Here is an 18209-nt window from a genome sequence, read left to right as displayed (position 1 = left end):
CCAGTGCCTGCCCTATAAAGGCTCAGCTATGGGAGGGAGGGAGGGACAGCTTGAAGATGGCGCGGGCAAGAGGAAGTGCAGGCCCAGTGCCTGCCCTATAAAGGCTCAGCTATGGGAGGGAGGGAGGGAGGGACAGCCTGAAGATGGCGCGGGCAAGAGGAAGTGCAGGCCCAGTGCCTGCCCTATAAAGGCTCAGCTATGGGAGGGACTGAGCAGCAGCAGCAGGGAGGAGAGAGGAAGCAAATACCATCCCTATTTAAAGTGCAAATGTCCCATGTAATAAATTGCAACACTAGGACACCCCCAGTCAGAGGGCACCCTCCTTATGCAGTCGGGGGCACCCTTCATGTATCCGCCTGTCCTCCATCCTCCTCCTGTATCCTCCTCCTGTATCCTCCTCCTGTATCCTCCTCCTGTATCCTCCTGTCCTCCATCCTCCTCCTGTAGCCCACTGTCCTCTAGCCTCCTCCTGCCCTCCATCCTCCTCCTGTATCCTCCTCCTGTATCCTCCTCCTGTATCCTCCTCCTGTATCCTCCTGTCCTCCATCCTCCTCCTGTAGCCCACTGTCCTCTAGCCTCCTCCTGCCCACCATCCTCCTCCTGTATCCTCCTCCTGTATCCTCCTCCTGTAGCCCACTGTCCTCTAGCCTCCTCCTTTCCTCCATCCTCCTCCTGTAGTCTCCTTTCCTCTATCCTCCTCCTGTAGTCTCCTTTCCTCCATCCTCCTCCTGTAGTCTCCTTTCCTCCATCCTCCTCCTGTAGTCTCCTTTCCTCCATCCTCCTCCTGTAGTCTCCTTTCCTCCATCCTCCTCCAGCAGCCTCCTCCGGTGTCCCCCAGCAGCCTTCACCTGTCCCCCAGCAGCCTCCTCCTGTCCCCCACTAGCCGGCTCCTGTCCCCCAGCAGCCTCCTGTCCCCCAGTAGCCTCCTCCTGTCCCCCAGCAGCCTTCACTTCTCCCCCCATTAGCCGCCTCCTGTCCCCCACTAGCCGCTTCCTGTCCCCCAGCAGCCTACTGTCCCCCAGTAGCCTCCTCCTGTCCCCCAGCAACCTCCTCCTGTCCCCCAGCAGCCTCCTCCTGTCCCCCAGCAGCCTTCACTGTCCCCCAGTAGCCTCCTCCTGTCCCCCAGCAGCCTTCACTGTCCCCCAGCAGCCTCCTCCTGTCCCCCAGCAGCCTTCACTGTCCCCCAGCAGCCTCCTCCTGTCCCCCAGTACTACCTTCACTGTCCCCCAGTAGCCTCCTCCTGTCCCCCAGTAGCCTCCTCCTGTCCCCCAGCAGCCTACTGTCCCCCAGCAGCCTCCTCCTGTCCCCCAGCAGCCTTCACTGTCCCCCAGTAGCCTCCTCCTGTCCCCCAGCAGCCTTCACTGTCCCCCAGTAGCCTCCTCCTGTCCCCCAGTAGCCTCCTCCTGTCCCCCAGTAGCCTCCTCCTGTCCCCCAGCAGCCTTCACTGTCCCGCAGTAGCCTCCTCCTGTCCCCCAGTACTACCTTCACTGTCCCCCAGTAGCCTCCTCCTGTCCCCCAGTAGCCTCCTCCTGTCCCCCAGTAGCCTCCTCCTGTCCCCCAGCAGCCTTCACTGTCCCGCAGTAGCCTCCTCCTGTCCCCCAGTACTACCTTCACTGTCCCCCAGTAGCCTCCTCCTGTCCCCCAGTAGCCTCCTCCTGTCCCCCAGCAGCCTCCTCCTGTCCCCCAGTACTACCTTCACTGTCCCCCAGTAGCCTCCTCCTGTCCCCCAGCAGCCTCCTCCTGTCCCCCAGCAGCCTCCTCCTGTCCCCCAGCAGCCTCCTCCTGTCCCCCAGCAGCCTTCACTGTCCCCCAGTAGCCTCCTCCTGTCCCCCAGCAGCCTTCACTGTCCCCCAGTAGCCTCCTCCTGTCCCCCAGTAGCCTCCCCCTGTCCCCCAGCAGCCTTCACTGTCCCCCAGTAACCTCCTCCTGTCCCCCAGCAGCCTTCACTGTCCCCCAGTAGCCTCCTCCTGTCCCCCAGTAGCCTTCACTGTCCCCCAGTAGCCTCCTCCTGTCCCCCAGTAGCCTCCCCCTGTCCCCCAGCAGCCTTCACTGTCCCGCAGTAGCCTCCTCCTGTCCCCCAGTACTACCTTCAATGTCCCCCAGTAGCCTCCCCCTGTCCCCCAGTAGCCTCCCCCTGTCCCCCAGTAGCCTCCTCCTGTCCCCCAGCAGCCTTCACTGTCCCGCAGTAGCCTCCTCCTGTCCCCCAGTACTACCTTCACTGTCCCCCAGTAGCCTCCTTCTGTCCCCCAGTAGCCTCCTTCTGTCCCCCAGTAGGCTCCTCCTGTCCCCAGCAGCCTTCACTGTCCCCCAGTAGCCTCCTCCTGTCCCCAGCAGCCTTCACTGTCCCCCAGTAGCCTCCTCCTGTCCCCAGCAACCTCCTCCTGTCCCCCAGTAGCCTCCTCCTGTCCCCCAGCAGCCTTCACTGTCCACCAGTAGCCTCCTCCTGTCCCCCAGCAGCCTTCACTGTCCCCCAGTAGCCTCCTCCTGTCCCCCAGCAGCCTCCTCCTGTCCCCCAGTAGCCTCCTCCTGTCCCCCAGTAGCCTTCACTGTCCCCCAGTAGCCTCCTCCTGTCCCCCAGTAGCCTCCTCCTGTCCCCCAGTAGCCTTCACTGTCCCCCAGTAGCCTCCTCCTGTCCCCCAGTAGCCTCCTCCTGTCCCCCAGCAGCCTTCACTGTCCCCAAGCAGCCTCCTCCTGTCCCCCAGTAGCCTCCTCCTGTCCCCCAGTAGCCTTCACTGTCCCCCAGTAGCCTCCTCCTGTCCCCCAGTAGCCTCCTCCTGTCCCCCAGTAGCCTTCACTGTCCCCCAGTAGCCTCCTCCTGTCCCCCAGTAGCCTTCACTGTCCCCCAGTAGCCTCCTCCTGTCCCCCAGTAGCCTTCACTGTCCCCCAGTAGCCTCCTCCTGTCCCCCAGCAGCCTTCACTGTCCCCCAGCAGCCTCCTCCTGTCCCCCAGTAGCCTCCTCCTGTCCCCCAGCAGCCTTCACTGTCCCCCAGTAGCCTCCTCCTGTCCCCCAGTAGCCTCCTCCTGTCCCCAAGTACTACCTTCACTGTCCCCCAGCAGCCTTCACCTGTGTCCTCCAGCTCTCCCTGTCCTGTTTCCTCCTCCTGCCCCCCTCTTCCTGTGGTACCCTGTCCCCTCAGGTTCTTACCTCTCCTGGTTCCAGTCATTCAGTCTTCTCCCGGGCTCCGACTTGACTCGCGGAGGGGGCGGGGGAAGCCGGGGGCGGAGCTTCCTCCTGGCTCCGATGCTTCTGCTGCTCTGCAGCTCTTATCTACGGGGCCAGGAGGAGGCGGTACAAAGCGGGGGAGAGGGGGGGGGGGGGGGCTGTGACATTCTCCCAACCGTCCGTGACGTGGGTACAGAGCCCAAAAAACGGGACTGTCACGTCAAAAACGGGACGTTTGGGAGGTATGTCTTAAGTGTCAGTACTGAAGGTGTCCTGTCTCTCTCTTCACTCAGTCCATGTGGTCAGGACTGCTGGCAGACTCTACAGACCTGTGCTCCCCTGCACAGGGGTTTTATACTCCCCCTGGTCAGGTGATAGCTCCTCTCCAATCACACTCCAGCTTACAATACAGCCACATCATTGGATAACATCTTACACCCATTTCATAGCTCCCAACCGTCCTGATTTTGACGGGACTTTCCCGTTTTTCTTACCTCTGCCCCACGTCACGGGCAGCTATGAGCTTGTCACGGATTCTCCCCCCAGGTCCCGCTGTGTCCCGGCGCTGTGTCCGCATAGTGAATACTTTGAAAGCCTGAACTCACAGTACAGAATGGCTTCTACAGACATCGGGAGGGAATCCTTTTCAGAGAAGTGTCGGCTTAGCAGAGAGCAGGGACCACGTCATCAGGTCAGGTCAGCATCTGTCCATATATGGTCACTGCATCTCCTAGGGTTCCCCAGAGCAGACATCGGGCAGGGAATCCTTTTCAGAGAAGTGTCGGGCTTAGCGGAGAGCAGGGACCACGTCATCAGGTCAGATCACCATCTGTCCATATATGGTTACTGCATCTCCTAGGGTTCCCCAGAGCAGACATCGGGAGGGAATCCTTTTCAGAGAAGTGTCGGGCTTAGCCGGAGAGAGCAGGGAGCACGTCATCAGGTCAGATCAGCATCTGTCCATATATGGTCACTGCATCTCCTAGGCTTCCCCAGAACAGACATCGGGCAGGGAATCCTTTTCAGAGAAGTGTCGGGCTTAGCTGAGAGAGCAGGGACCACGTCATCAGGTCAGATCAGTATCTGTCCATATATGGTCACTGCATCTCCTAGGCTTCCCCAGAACAGACATCGGGCAGGGAAACCTTTTCAGAGAAGTGTCGGGCTTAGCGGAGAGCAGGGACCACGTCATCAGCTTCAGATCAGTGTCAGTCCATATATGGTCACTGCATCTCCTAGGCTTCCCCAGAACAGACATCGGGCAGGGAATCCTTTTCAGAGAAGTGTCGGGCTTAGCTGAGAGAGCAGGGACCACGTCATCAGGTCAGATCACCATCTGTCCATATATGGTCACTGCATCTCCTAGGCTTCCCCAGAACAGACATCGGGCAGGGAAACCTTTTCAGAGAAGTGTCGGGCTTAGCGGAGAGCAGGGACCACGTCATCAGCTTCAGATCAGTGTCAGTCCATATATGGTCACTGCATCTCCTAGGCTTCCCCAGAACAGACATCGGGCAGGGAATCCTTTTCAGAGAAGTGTCGGGCTTAGCTGAGAGAGCAGGGACCACGTCATCAGGTCAGGTCAGCATCTGTCCATATATGGTCACTGCATCTCCTAGGGTTCCCCAGAGCAGACATCGGGCAGGGAATCCTTTTCAGAGAAGTGTCGGGCTTAGCTGAGAGAGCAGGGACCACGTCATCAGGTCAGGTCAGCATCTGTCCATATATGGTCACTGCATCTCCTAGGCTTCCCCAGAACAGACATCGGGCAGGGAATCCTTTTCAGAGAAGTGTCGGGCTTAGCTGAGAGAGCAGGGACAACGTCATCAGGTCAGATCAGCATCTGTCCATATATGGTCACTGGATCTCCTAGGGTTCCCCAGAGCAGCCATCGGGAGGGAATCCTTCTCAGAGAAGTGTTGGCTTAGCTGAGAGAGCAGGGACCACGTCATCAGGTCAGATCAGCATCTGTCCATATATGGTCACTGCATCTCCTAGGGTTCCCCAGAGCAGACATCGGGAGGGAATCCTTTTCAGAGAAGTGTCGGCTTAGCCTGAGAGCAGGGACCACGTCATCAGGTCAGATCACCATCTGTCCATATATGGTCACTGCATCTCCTAGGCTTCCCCAGAACAGACATCGGGCAGGGAAACCTTTTCAGAGAAGTGTCGGGCTTAGCGGAGAGCAGGGACCACGTCATCAGCTTCAGATCAGTGTCAGTCCATATATGGTCACTGCATCTCCTAGGCTTCCCCAGAACAGACATCGGGCAGGGAATCCTTTTCAGAGAAGTGTCGGGCTTAGCTGAGAGAGCAGGGACCACGTCATCAGGTCAGATCACCATCTGTCCATATATGGTCACTGCATCTCCTAGGCTTCCCCAGAACAGACATCGGGCAGGGAAACCTTTTCAGAGAAGTGTCGGGCTTAGCGGAGAGCAGGGACCACGTCATCAGCTTCAGATCAGTGTCAGTCCATATATGGTCACTGCATCTCCTAGGCTTCCCCAGAACAGACATCGGGCAGGGAATCCTTTTCAGAGAAGTGTCGGGCTTAGCTGAGAGAGCAGGGACCACGTCATCAGGTCAGATCACCATCTGTCCATATATGGTCACTGCATCTCCTAGGCTTCCCCAGAACAGACATCGGGCAGGGAAACCTTTTCAGAGAAGTGTCGGGCTTAGCGGAGAGCAGGGACCACGTCATCAGCTTCAGATCAGTGTCAGTCCATATATGGTCACTGCATCTCCTAGGCTTCCCCAGAACAGACATCGGGCAGGGAATCCTTTTCAGAGAAGTGTCGGGCTTAGCTGAGAGAGCAGGGACCACGTCATCAGGTCAGGTCAGCATCTGTCCATATATGGTCACTGCATCTCCTAGGGTTCCCCAGAGCAGACATCGGGCAGGGAATCCTTTTCAGAGAAGTGTCGGGCTTAGCTGAGAGAGCAGGGACCACGTCATCAGGTCAGGTCAGCATCTGTCCATATATGGTCACTGCATCTCCTAGGCTTCCCCAGAACAGACATCGGGCAGGGAATCCTTTTCAGAGAAGTGTCGGGCTTAGCTGAGAGAGCAGGGACCACGTCATCAGGTCAGATCAGCATCTGTCCATATATGGTCACTGGATCTCCTAGGGTTCCCCAGAGCAGCCATCGGGAGGGAATCCTTCTCAGAGAAGTGTCGGGCTTAGCTGAGAGAGCAGGGACCACGTCATCAGGTCAGATCAGCATCTGTCCATATATGGTCACTGCATCTCCTAGGCTTCCCCAGAACAGACATCGGGCAGGGAATCCTTTTCAGAGAAGTGTCGGGCTTAGCGGAGAGCAGGGACCACGTCATCAGCTTCAGATCAGTGTCAGTCCATATATGGTCACTGCATCTCCTAGGGTTCCCCAGAGCAGACATCGGGAGGGAATCCTTTTCAGAGAAGTGTCGGCTTAGCCTGAGAGCAGGGACCACGTCATCAGGTCAGATCACCATCTGTCCATATATGGTCACTGCATCTCCTAGGGTTCCCCAGAGCAGACATCGGGCAGGGAATCCTTTTCAGAGAAGTGTCGGCTTAGCCTGAGAGCAGGGACCACGTCATCAGGTCAGATCACCATCTGTCCATATATGGTCACTGCATCTCCTAGGCTTCCCCAGAACAGACATCGGGTAGGGAAACCTTTTCAGAGAAGTGTCGGGCTTAGCGGAGAGCAGGGACCACGTCATCAGCTTCAGATCAGTGTCAGTCCATATATGGTCACTGCATCTCCTAGGCTTCCCCAGAACAGACATCGGGCAGGGAATCCTTTTCAGAGAAGTGTCGGGCTTAGCTGAGAGAGCAGGGACCACGTCATCAGGTCAGATCACCATCTGTCCATATATGGTCACTGCATCTCCTAGGCTTCCCCAGAACAGACATCGGGCAGGGAAACCTTTTCAGAGAAGTGTCGGGCTTAGCGGAGAGCAGGGACCACGTCATCAGCTTCAGATCAGTGTCAGTCCATATATGGTCACTGCATCTCCTAGGCTTCCCCAGAACAGACATCGGGCAGGGAATCCTTTTCAGAGAAGTGTCGGGCTTAGCTGAGAGAGCAGGGACCATGTCATCAGGTCAGATCACCATCTGTCCATATATGGTCACTGCATCTCCTAGGCTTCCCCAGAACAGACATCGGGCAGGGAAACCTTTTCAGAGAAGTGTCGGGCTTAGCGGAGAGCAGGGACCACGTCATCAGCTTCAGATCAGTGTCAGTCCATATATGGTCACTGCATCTCCTAGGCTTCCCCAGAACAGACATCGGGCAGGGAATCCTTTTCAGAGAAGTGTCGGGCTTAGCTGAGAGAGCAGGGACCACGTCATCAGGTCAGGTCAGCATCTGTCCATATATGGTCACTGCATCTCCTAGGGTTCCCCAGAGCAGACATCGGGCAGGGAATCCTTTTCAGAGAAGTGTCGGGCTTAGCTGAGAGAGCAGGGACCACGTCATCAGGTCAGGTCAGCATCTGTCCATAAATGGTCACTGCATCTCCTAGGCTTCCCCAGAACAGACATCGGGCAGGGAAACCTTTTCAGAGAAGTGTCGGGCTTAGCGGAGAGCAGGGACCACGTCATCAGCTTCAGATCAGTGTCAGTCCATATATGGTCACTGCATCTCCTAGGGTTCCCCAGAGCAGACATCGGGAGGGAATCCTTTTCAGAGAAGTGTCGGCTTAGCCTGAGAGCAGGGACCACGTCATCAGGTCAGATCACCATCTGTCCATATATGGTCACTGCATCTCCTAGGGTTCCCCAGAGCAGACATCGGGAGGGAATCCTTTTCAGAGAAGTGTCGGCTTAGCAGAGAGCAGGGACCACGTCATCAGGTCAGGTCAGCATCTGTCCATATATGGTCACTGCATCTCCTAGGGTTCCCCAGAGCAGACATCGGGCAGGGAATCCTTTTCAGAGAAGTGTCGGGCTTAGCGGAGAGCAGGGACCACGTCATCAGGTCAGATCACCATCTGTCCATATATGGTTACTGCATCTCCTAGGGTTCCCCAGAGAAGACATCGGGAGGGAATCCTTTTCAGAGAAGTGTCGGGCTTAGCCGGAGAGAGCAGGGAGCACGTCATCAGGTCAGATCAGCATCTGTCCATATATGGTCACTGCATCTCCTAGGCTTCCCCAGAACAGACATCGGGCAGGGAATCCTTTTCAGAGAAGTGTCGGGCTTAGCTGAGAGAGCAGGGACCACGTCATCAGGTCAGATCAGTATCTGTCCATATATGGTCACTGCATCTCCTAGGCTTCCCCAGAACAGACATCGGGCAGGGAAACCTTTTCAGAGAAGTGTCGGGCTTAGCGGAGAGCAGGGACCACGTCATCAGCTTCAGATCAGTGTCAGTCCATATATGGTCACTGCATCTCCTAGGCTTCCCCAGAACAGACATCGGGCAGGGAATCCTTTTCAGAGAAGTGTCGGGCTTAGCTGAGAGAGCAGGGACCACGTCATCAGGTCAGATCACCATCTGTCCATATATGGTCACTGCATCTCCTAGGCTTCCCCAGAACAGACATCGGGCAGGGAAACCTTTTCAGAGAAGTGTCGGGCTTAGCGGAGAGCAGGGACCACGTCATCAGCTTCAGATCAGTGTCAGTCCATATATGGTCACTGCATCTCCTAGGCTTCCCCAGAACAGACATCGGGCAGGGAATCCTTTTCAGAGAAGTGTCGGGCTTAGCTGAGAGAGCAGGGACCACGTCATCAGGTCAGATCACCATCTGTCCATATATGGTCACTGCATCTCCTAGGCTTCCCCAGAACAGACATCGGGCAGGGAAACCTTTTCAGAGAAGTGTCGGGCTTAGCGGAGAGCAGGGACCACGTCATCAGCTTCAGATCAGTGTCAGTCCATATATGGTCACTGCATCTCCTAGGCTTCCCCAGAACAGACATCGGGCAGGGAATCCTTTTCAGAGAAGTGTCGGGCTTAGCTGAGAGAGCAGGGACCACGTCATCAGGTCAGGTCAGCATCTGTCCATATATGGTCACTGCATCTCCTAGGGTTCCCCAGAGCAGACATCGGGCAGGGAATCCTTTTCAGAGAAGTGTCGGGCTTAGCTGAGAGAGCAGGGACCACGTCATCAGGTCAGGTCAGCATCTGTCCATATATGGTCACTGCATCTCCTAGGCTTCCCCAGAACAGACATCGGGCAGGGAATCCTTTTCAGAGAAGTGTCGGGCTTAGCTGAGAGAGCAGGGACAACGTCATCAGGTCAGATCAGCATCTGTCCATATATGGTCACTGGATCTCCTAGGGTTCCCCAGAGCAGCCATCGGGAGGGAATCCTTCTCAGAGAAGTGTTGGCTTAGCTGAGAGAGCAGGGACCACGTCATCAGGTCAGATCAGCATCTGTCCATATATGGTCACTGCATCTCCTAGGGTTCCCCAGAGCAGACATCGGGAGGGAATCCTTTTCAGAGAAGTGTCGGCTTAGCCTGAGAGCAGGGACCACGTCATCAGGTCAGATCACCATCTGTCCATATATGGTCACTGCATCTCCTAGGCTTCCCCAGAACAGACATCGGGCAGGGAAACCTTTTCAGAGAAGTGTCGGGCTTAGCGGAGAGCAGGGACCACGTCATCAGCTTCAGATCAGTGTCAGTCCATATATGGTCACTGCATCTCCTAGGCTTCCCCAGAACAGACATCGGGCAGGGAATCCTTTTCAGAGAAGTGTCGGGCTTAGCTGAGAGAGCAGGGACCACGTCATCAGGTCAGATCACCATCTGTCCATATATGGTCACTGCATCTCCTAGGCTTCCCCAGAACAGACATCGGGCAGGGAAACCTTTTCAGAGAAGTGTCGGGCTTAGCGGAGAGCAGGGACCACGTCATCAGCTTCAGATCAGTGTCAGTCCATATATGGTCACTGCATCTCCTAGGCTTCCCCAGAACAGACATCGGGCAGGGAATCCTTTTCAGAGAAGTGTCGGGCTTAGCTGAGAGAGCAGGGACCACGTCATCAGGTCAGATCACCATCTGTCCATATATGGTCACTGCATCTCCTAGGCTTCCCCAGAACAGACATCGGGCAGGGAAACCTTTTCAGAGAAGTGTCGGGCTTAGCGGAGAGCAGGGACCACGTCATCAGCTTCAGATCAGTGTCAGTCCATATATGGTCACTGCATCTCCTAGGCTTCCCCAGAACAGACATCGGGCAGGGAATCCTTTTCAGAGAAGTGTCGGGCTTAGCTGAGAGAGCAGGGACCACGTCATCAGGTCAGGTCAGCATCTGTCCATATATGGTCACTGCATCTCCTAGGGTTCCCCAGAGCAGACATCGGGCAGGGAATCCTTTTCAGAGAAGTGTCGGGCTTAGCTGAGAGAGCAGGGACCACGTCATCAGGTCAGGTCAGCATCTGTCCATATATGGTCACTGCATCTCCTAGGCTTCCCCAGAACAGACATCGGGCAGGGAATCCTTTTCAGAGAAGTGTCGGGCTTAGCTGAGAGAGCAGGGACCACGTCATCAGGTCAGATCAGCATCTGTCCATATATGGTCACTGGATCTCCTAGGGTTCCCCAGAGCAGCCATCGGGAGGGAATCCTTCTCAGAGAAGTGTCGGGCTTAGCTGAGAGAGCAGGGACCACGTCATCAGGTCAGATCAGCATCTGTCCATATATGGTCACTGCATCTCCTAGGCTTCCCCAGAACAGACATCGGGCAGGGAATCCTTTTCAGAGAAGTGTCGGGCTTAGCGGAGAGCAGGGACCACGTCATCAGCTTCAGATCAGTGTCAGTCCATATATGGTCACTGCATCTCCTAGGGTTCCCCAGAGCAGACATCGGGAGGGAATCCTTTTCAGAGAAGTGTCGGCTTAGCCTGAGAGCAGGGACCACGTCATCAGGTCAGATCACCATCTGTCCATATATGGTCACTGCATCTCCTAGGGTTCCCCAGAGCAGACATCGGGCAGGGAATCCTTTTCAGAGAAGTGTCGGCTTAGCCTGAGAGCAGGGACCACGTCATCAGGTCAGATCACCATCTGTCCATATATGGTCACTGCATCTCCTAGGCTTCCCCAGAACAGACATCGGGTAGGGAAACCTTTTCAGAGAAGTGTCGGGCTTAGCGGAGAGCAGGGACCACGTCATCAGCTTCAGATCAGTGTCAGTCCATATATGGTCACTGCATCTCCTAGGCTTCCCCAGAACAGACATCGGGCAGGGAATCCTTTTCAGAGAAGTGTCGGGCTTAGCTGAGAGAGCAGGGACCACGTCATCAGGTCAGATCACCATCTGTCCATATATGGTCACTGCATCTCCTAGGCTTCCCCAGAACAGACATCGGGCAGGGAAACCTTTTCAGAGAAGTGTCGGGCTTAGCGGAGAGCAGGGACCACGTCATCAGCTTCAGATCAGTGTCAGTCCATATATGGTCACTGCATCTCCTAGGCTTCCCCAGAACAGACATCGGGCAGGGAATCCTTTTCAGAGAAGTGTCGGGCTTAGCTGAGAGAGCAGGGACCATGTCATCAGGTCAGATCACCATCTGTCCATATATGGTCACTGCATCTCCTAGGCTTCCCCAGAACAGACATCGGGCAGGGAAACCTTTTCAGAGAAGTGTCGGGCTTAGCGGAGAGCAGGGACCACGTCATCAGCTTCAGATCAGTGTCAGTCCATATATGGTCACTGCATCTCCTAGGCTTCCCCAGAACAGACATCGGGCAGGGAATCCTTTTCAGAGAAGTGTCGGGCTTAGCTGAGAGAGCAGGGACCACGTCATCAGGTCAGGTCAGCATCTGTCCATATATGGTCACTGCATCTCCTAGGGTTCCCCAGAGCAGACATCGGGCAGGGAATCCTTTTCAGAGAAGTGTCGGGCTTAGCTGAGAGAGCAGGGACCACGTCATCAGGTCAGGTCAGCATCTGTCCATATATGGTCACTGCATCTCCTAGGCTTCCCCAGAACAGACATCGGGCAGGGAATCCTTTTCAGAGAAGTGTCGGGCTTAGCGGAGAGCAGGGACCACGTCATCAGCTTCAGATCAGTGTCAGTCCATATATGGTCACTGCATCTCCTAGGGTTCCCCAGAGCAGACATCGGGAGGGAATCCTTTTCAGAGAAGTGTCGGCTTAGCCTGAGAGCAGGGACCACGTCATCAGGTCAGATCACCATCTGTCCATATATGGTCACTGCATCTCCTAGGGTTCCCCAGAGCAGACATCGGGCAGGGAATCCTTTTCAGAGAAGTGTCGGGCTTAGCAGAGAGCAGGGACCACGTCATCAGGTCAGGTCAGCATCTGTCCATATATGGTCTCCAGGGCTTCCCCAGACACAAGCTCTTTATTTAATTACATAAAGTTTTGGCCAGGCTGAGATTCGAACCTGGGACCCTCTGCACCATAGACAGGAGCTTAACTAACTGAGCTATAAGCCCAGGGATACAGAGCTGAGGATTTCTGGTAACTAAGAAGTGTTATCTGCCATTTACACTGTGACACAGACTAATGCACTGATATATAGAGAGGGATCTTCTCAGAGATTATTATTGTAATTAATGAGACTATTATTATTATTATAAATTTTATTATTTTTTATTATTATGGAGATGATTATTAATAATGGTAAAAATAATAATAATCATCTCAATAATTATAATAATAATAATCATCTCCATAATAATAATAATAATCTCCATAATAATAATAATAATCTCCATAATAATAATAATAGTCTCAATAATTACAATAATCTGAGAAGATCCCTCCCTATATACCAAGGCAGTATATAGTCATAGTTCTTAGTTACCAAAATTCTCCGTCTTGTTAATCACTAAGGTTATAGCTCAGTTGGTTGAGGCGCTGTGTTATTATTGCACATTTGGGGCGTGGCCAGGGAGTGATTGGGGTGTGGCTTAGGGGGATCGCGTGCCGCCATTTTGTCCCTCTTTCCTTTCCACAAATGTTGGGAGGTATGCCCATTTAACTGTTGCCTGTCCAGGCCGAGGTTACAGATGCAATTACATAATGACCCAGCGCTAGAGACTTATTAGACGGTTCATGATTCCCTCCGTCAGCTCCTAACCTGGAGAGGGCGCTGTTCACAACTATGAAAGCCGCCAGAAAAACACAAAAATGTTTTAATGGTAAATGACATGTTCATGATCTGATGGGGAACTGCCATGAACAATGGAACAACCAAGTAAAATCTATATATAACATGCTCTATAGGTAAAAGGCTCCGTCAGGATCAGAGGTAGCGGATCCTGTACCACCGCGAGCGATGGCGTCAGCCGACACCTGGGACCGGAGTCTAAGTGGTGTCCGGTCTTCACCAGAGCCGCCGCAAAGCGTGTTGGACTTGCTACGGCGCGGTACCACCAGGTCACTCCACAGGTGTGACCTTATCCGGAAGGTTAGTATACAAAAAGAAAAAGAGCCAGTGGGGGACCAAAACCCACTAGCACTATATATAAACACCAAAAGTTTGAACCAAAAATAAATCAATACAAAGATATTTTAATTACCAAAGTGGAAATTTTATTGATCACAATAGAAAATAAATGTAGTTAACAGACAGTAATGGAAGGACCACAAAATCAGAAATAAAAAAGTGATAAAAATGGCTGTACAAAATGGATGATGGGCAAGGGGAAAAAGTACAATCCCCAAGAGGCCCAAAGGGGTAGGTTAAGCAATCCTTAGTAGAAACAATTGTAAGGCGCAAAAAGGAGAGATAAGAATGGAAAGACCATGTTAACATGGCCCAATGCACAAATTAAACCGGATTGAAGAAGATACCATACCACAAAGAAGAAGTACACGCCACAAACCCCGACACGTGTTTCGCCTCGTAGGCTTTCTCAAGGGGAGTGCTATAGGGAGGGGGTGTCAGATATTTAAGAGGACATGGATCAATAGTAAGGGAGATGGATAATAGTAAACACCTGGGAATGAAGGGAATCTTAAAAGTATATGGACACCTACTAGCGTGGCGTTTGCGGTAATGGCCGTCCAGCGGTGGAGTGCGCATGCGCGAGATAACAAGATCCCGCGAGAACATGCGCACACCCACCGAAAAGTGCGCGGATAGGCGCATGCGCGAGACAACAGGATCTCGCGGTAACATGCGCCTATCAATCGGCCGCGACATAATACCTGGAACGGACAATTTTATGCGCACGCAAAAGAAAATGGTGAGGGAATACTAAATCCCAGGTGACATAACAAGTATACTTATGGGCCGTACAATGCATATGGACCCAGGAAATAAAGTATGAAGAAAGTGGAAAATGGTGATAAGCATGGTGTAAAAATATTTCTTAACAAAACACAGTATGCCATTATACAAAATACATTATGATAATAAAAAAAAAAATATATATAATATAAAAAGATATATTGCACACATGCCTCAATATGCCATAATGCAGAATACATTATATATATATATATAAAAAGATATATTGCACATCCGGAAGGTGTGACTTTGTACAGAATCGTAAGGCAAAATTGCGTGAGTCGGGGATGTAGCCGTAGGTCAGGACAGGCAGCACAGGATCGGAGTCAATAACAGAACCGGGGAAATACAGCAAATCCCATGAAATTATTTTCTCATAGGCTCCAGGCACAAAGATCCAGCAGGGTGTAAAGGGAGAGGCCGGCTTTTATCCAATTTCCTGGGAATATCCAGCACCAATCAGCGGTGCACTGGGCCTTTAAATCTTCGAGCGCCTGCACGCACATGCCCTAGGAGGCGGGGTCACACGTGCCGGGTGGGGGATCAGGAACAGGAGCGTGGATAGGTAAGGGCAGGGAGGGGAGCCGGGGACCGGAGCGAGGCACGGATGTACCCAAAACCCGGGACAAGGGTCACTCATGACACTGCCCTCGTCTAGATAACCACAAGTCATAACCCAGAGAATTCCCCCTCCGCTGGAGGTCGTCAGAGTCTCAGAGTCTCCTGTTACTTTATTGATAATTAGACATTTACACACAGTTTTACATTAATCATTTTTTGGAGGAGATGACATCTGAAAGATTTTCCTCCACACATTAAGAATGATCACAGATTTAATCAAACCTTCCCATCCTCCTAGTACCGGAGGTCGTCCCTTACACGGGGATAAGGCCGCATTCACACAGTGATCACGTATCTGTATTACTCAGTGCATATTAAGGCTCTACAAGTCCTGCTCCGTAGCCTCGAGACCCAAACTACCAGCACCATAAGGATCTGTGATGCTGTAAGTGTGGGGGTTACTTTTACAGAACTACTTACAGAGAGACGACAAGTAAACTTTGTTGTTGTCGCCCCTAAGACCTTACACTGTCTGCAGCGTGGGCAAGAAATGCTCTCACACTCATTTGCATAATTTTAAAAGCTTTGTTTTGTAAAAACCAGGGCATAAGAAACCAAAAGAAGAGCAGATCCTGCCAGATGGGGCACACACCAGTATGTCAGTGTGCTTGGTTTACAATCCTTCATCCTGGTGGTAGATTTCCTTTAATTATGTCTTGCAAAATATTGCAGAGCTGCTTCCCTCTGAGTCCTGCCGTCTATACAAACAGCACATGCAGACACCCATTGAGCAGTTTTAGCTTCCTACTATTCAATTGGCTGCCACATGACCGTGCTCGGTTCGTAAATCCTGGACTGTGAGCTGGCCGGATTTTAGGGACCGAACACAAGACTCCAAGCATCATAGCGATAAATGATGCAAGGATTCCCTTCTCCCCCGCAGCACATTGGAGAACTTTTATCTTGATTGCATCTTGGTGCTGCTGTTTTGTGGAGAAGAAGGGAATCCTTGCATCATTTATATCTATCACTTCCAGAGCCCCATCCTCGCCACTGCGTTTGGTCCATGAAGTCCACCCAGCCCATGGTCCGGGTTTCATGGACCGAGCACGGTCGAGTGTCCACAGACTTATGTTATCAGTGAAGTCACTAATAAATAGCTGGTATGGGGAAGGCATATTCAACAGACTGAACCACGGCTTGGAAAAAGTGACATCCAAATATCGTTCCAGCAGTAAGCAGCTTCCCGTCACCACATTTTCCTTCTCCCGACTCCACCTGGATAAGAAATACAAACAAAAATGGAGCCAAATTATAGATTCAATTGTTAGTTTTTACTTCTATAATCGTGGAGTAACGCAATGACAGCGGCCATGTTTATCAGCGATGGAGCGGTCATACAGTCACAGGGGGAGATTTATCACAAGGGTCTGAGGTAAAACTGGTCTAGTTGCCCATGGAAACCAATCAGAGCTCAGCTGTGATTTTATAAACAACTGTTGGAAAATGAAAGCTGAACTGTGATTGGTTTCCATGGGCAACTAGAACAGTTTTACCTCAGACCCTTGTGATAAATCTCCCCCTGTACACAATATACTAGGCCTCAGGTTTAGATTTACATTGAGTGAAGGGATTTATGGACAAATACAACGTATTCCCTATTTATAGGAGACGAGATAAGTTGTAGATGAGTGAACGTCCAAGACGGGTGATGTTGTCGGAATGAAGTCGTATTCACACAAGACAAGGGGGTTTTAGCTCTACATTATTCTTGAGGCGAGCGGCTGGATGAACCCCAACATATTGGGGGTCATTTACTAAGGGCCCGATTCGCGTTTTCCCGACGTGTTACCCGAATATTTCCGATTTGCTCCGATTTTCACTGTATTGCCCCGGGATTGTGGCGCACGCGATCAGATTGTGGCGCATCGGCGCCGGCATGCACGCGACGGAAATCGGGGGGCGTGGCCGAACGAAAACCCGACGGATTCGGAAAAACCGCCTCATTTAAAACAAAAAATGTGTCGCGGAGCTTGCACTTACCTTCACTTGGAATAGGCCGGTGAACTCCAGCGCGTTCCGATGGACTTCAGCGCCACCTGGTGGACGGCGGAGGAACTGCCTTAATGAATCCCGGCCGGACCCGAATCCAGCGCAGAGAACGCACTGCGGTAAGTAAATCTGCCCCATTGTGTGACTACAGGTCCCATTACTAATAGTAGGAATGTCACAGGGGAAGGTCTGGTCTCCGTCCAGATGTTACCCTGATATTTTGGGATTTTTTTGCTACGTCCCGTTCTGCAGTAAGTTATGGGACACTTTATACAGAACTCACCTCAGTCTGTCGGCCATTCTGGATTTCTCACACACGGTGTCCCGGGAGGTCTCTCCGCAGCAGGTGTAGGAGCCTTTCACATAGGATCCACCATGATTCATGTCCGATGTGATGGCTGAAGCCACGGAATAAGCCGTCAGGGGACATAACATGGACTGCGGAGACTCCCGGACTCGGTCACTGTTCTCCTCCAGTGTATGACCGTATCCCAGGAAATGGGAGACCTCATGGATCATTGTGTCCTGCTGGGATATAGAATCCTCTTTCCAAAATAGTTCACATAGATAGATGGTTCTGTCCTCATGGTCAGGGTAGACATAAGCCACGGTTTCATGATGCTCTTCAGGATTTTCCACCTTTGCAAATGTCACTTTCTTTAGTTCTTGGATCAGCTCCTTCACCAGATCCGTGGTGATTAAGGGACAGTCATCAGACATCATCTTCTGCCCTTCCAACTCCTCGGGATCATCCACCAGGAGACTCTGGTCCTTCTTCAGAGCATCAGATAGGAGTCTCAGCGTCCGCTCCTTGGCTCTCCCGGCCTGTCTTCTCCCAGTCTTGGTTAAGCCATTGAACAGCGGTTTCTGCAGATTGTCCTCTCCGGTCATTGTAGAACTCAACGTGGATACAACAAAAATAACATTTAATGATTCTACTGATACAAATGTTTTTCTTATTACTTTAATGTAAAGCAGATAATCCATATGTGACTGTATATATCACGGGTTATGGGGAACAAATATGTGTTTAATTCTGAAAGGTTGGACTTGGGTCTTATATTCTATGATATCCTGGAGAAGCCCAGTGACAGCTGCTGTTATTATCAGCGATGGAGACGTGTTGTTCTAGTCTACACAGGTTAATGGAAACCAACCATCAAAAGAGGGTACTGGGGGGTGAGGTGTGACAAGTCTAATTGGTACCTGGTTT

The 18209-nt window shown here is 52.4% G+C and overlaps 2 protein-coding genes across 2 annotated transcripts in view; both read right to left on the bottom strand.

Annotated features, from left to right (window-relative positions):
• The window catches only part of LOC140075536 (uncharacterized), a 53583-nt gene extending 39287 nt beyond the window's left edge, over positions 1-14296 (bottom strand). The window contains exon 1 of the mRNA XM_072121616.1: positions 14131-14296. Within this exon, the coding sequence (XP_071977717.1) occupies positions 14131-14296 (166 nt within the window). The remainder of the gene's footprint in view (positions 1-14130) is intronic.
• LOC140075952 (uncharacterized) overlaps positions 1-18209 on the bottom strand; it is a 364396-nt gene that overhangs the window by 326296 nt on the left and 19891 nt on the right. Inside the window, exons 2-3 of the mRNA XM_072122401.1 lie at positions 17280-17894; positions 15743-16222 (exon numbers count right to left, since the gene is read on the bottom strand). Of these exons, the coding sequence (XP_071978502.1) occupies positions 15743-16222; positions 17280-17894 (1095 nt within the window). The remainder of the gene's footprint in view (positions 1-15742; positions 16223-17279; positions 17895-18209) is intronic.

Source organism: Engystomops pustulosus, chromosome 8, assembly GCF_040894005.1.
Source record: "Engystomops pustulosus chromosome 8, aEngPut4.maternal, whole genome shotgun sequence".
NCBI classification, from domain to species: Eukaryota; Metazoa; Chordata; class Amphibia; order Anura; family Leptodactylidae; genus Engystomops; species Engystomops pustulosus.
The sequence above is the reverse complement of the archived record's forward strand: the minus strand, read 5'-3'. Positions and strand labels throughout refer to the sequence as shown.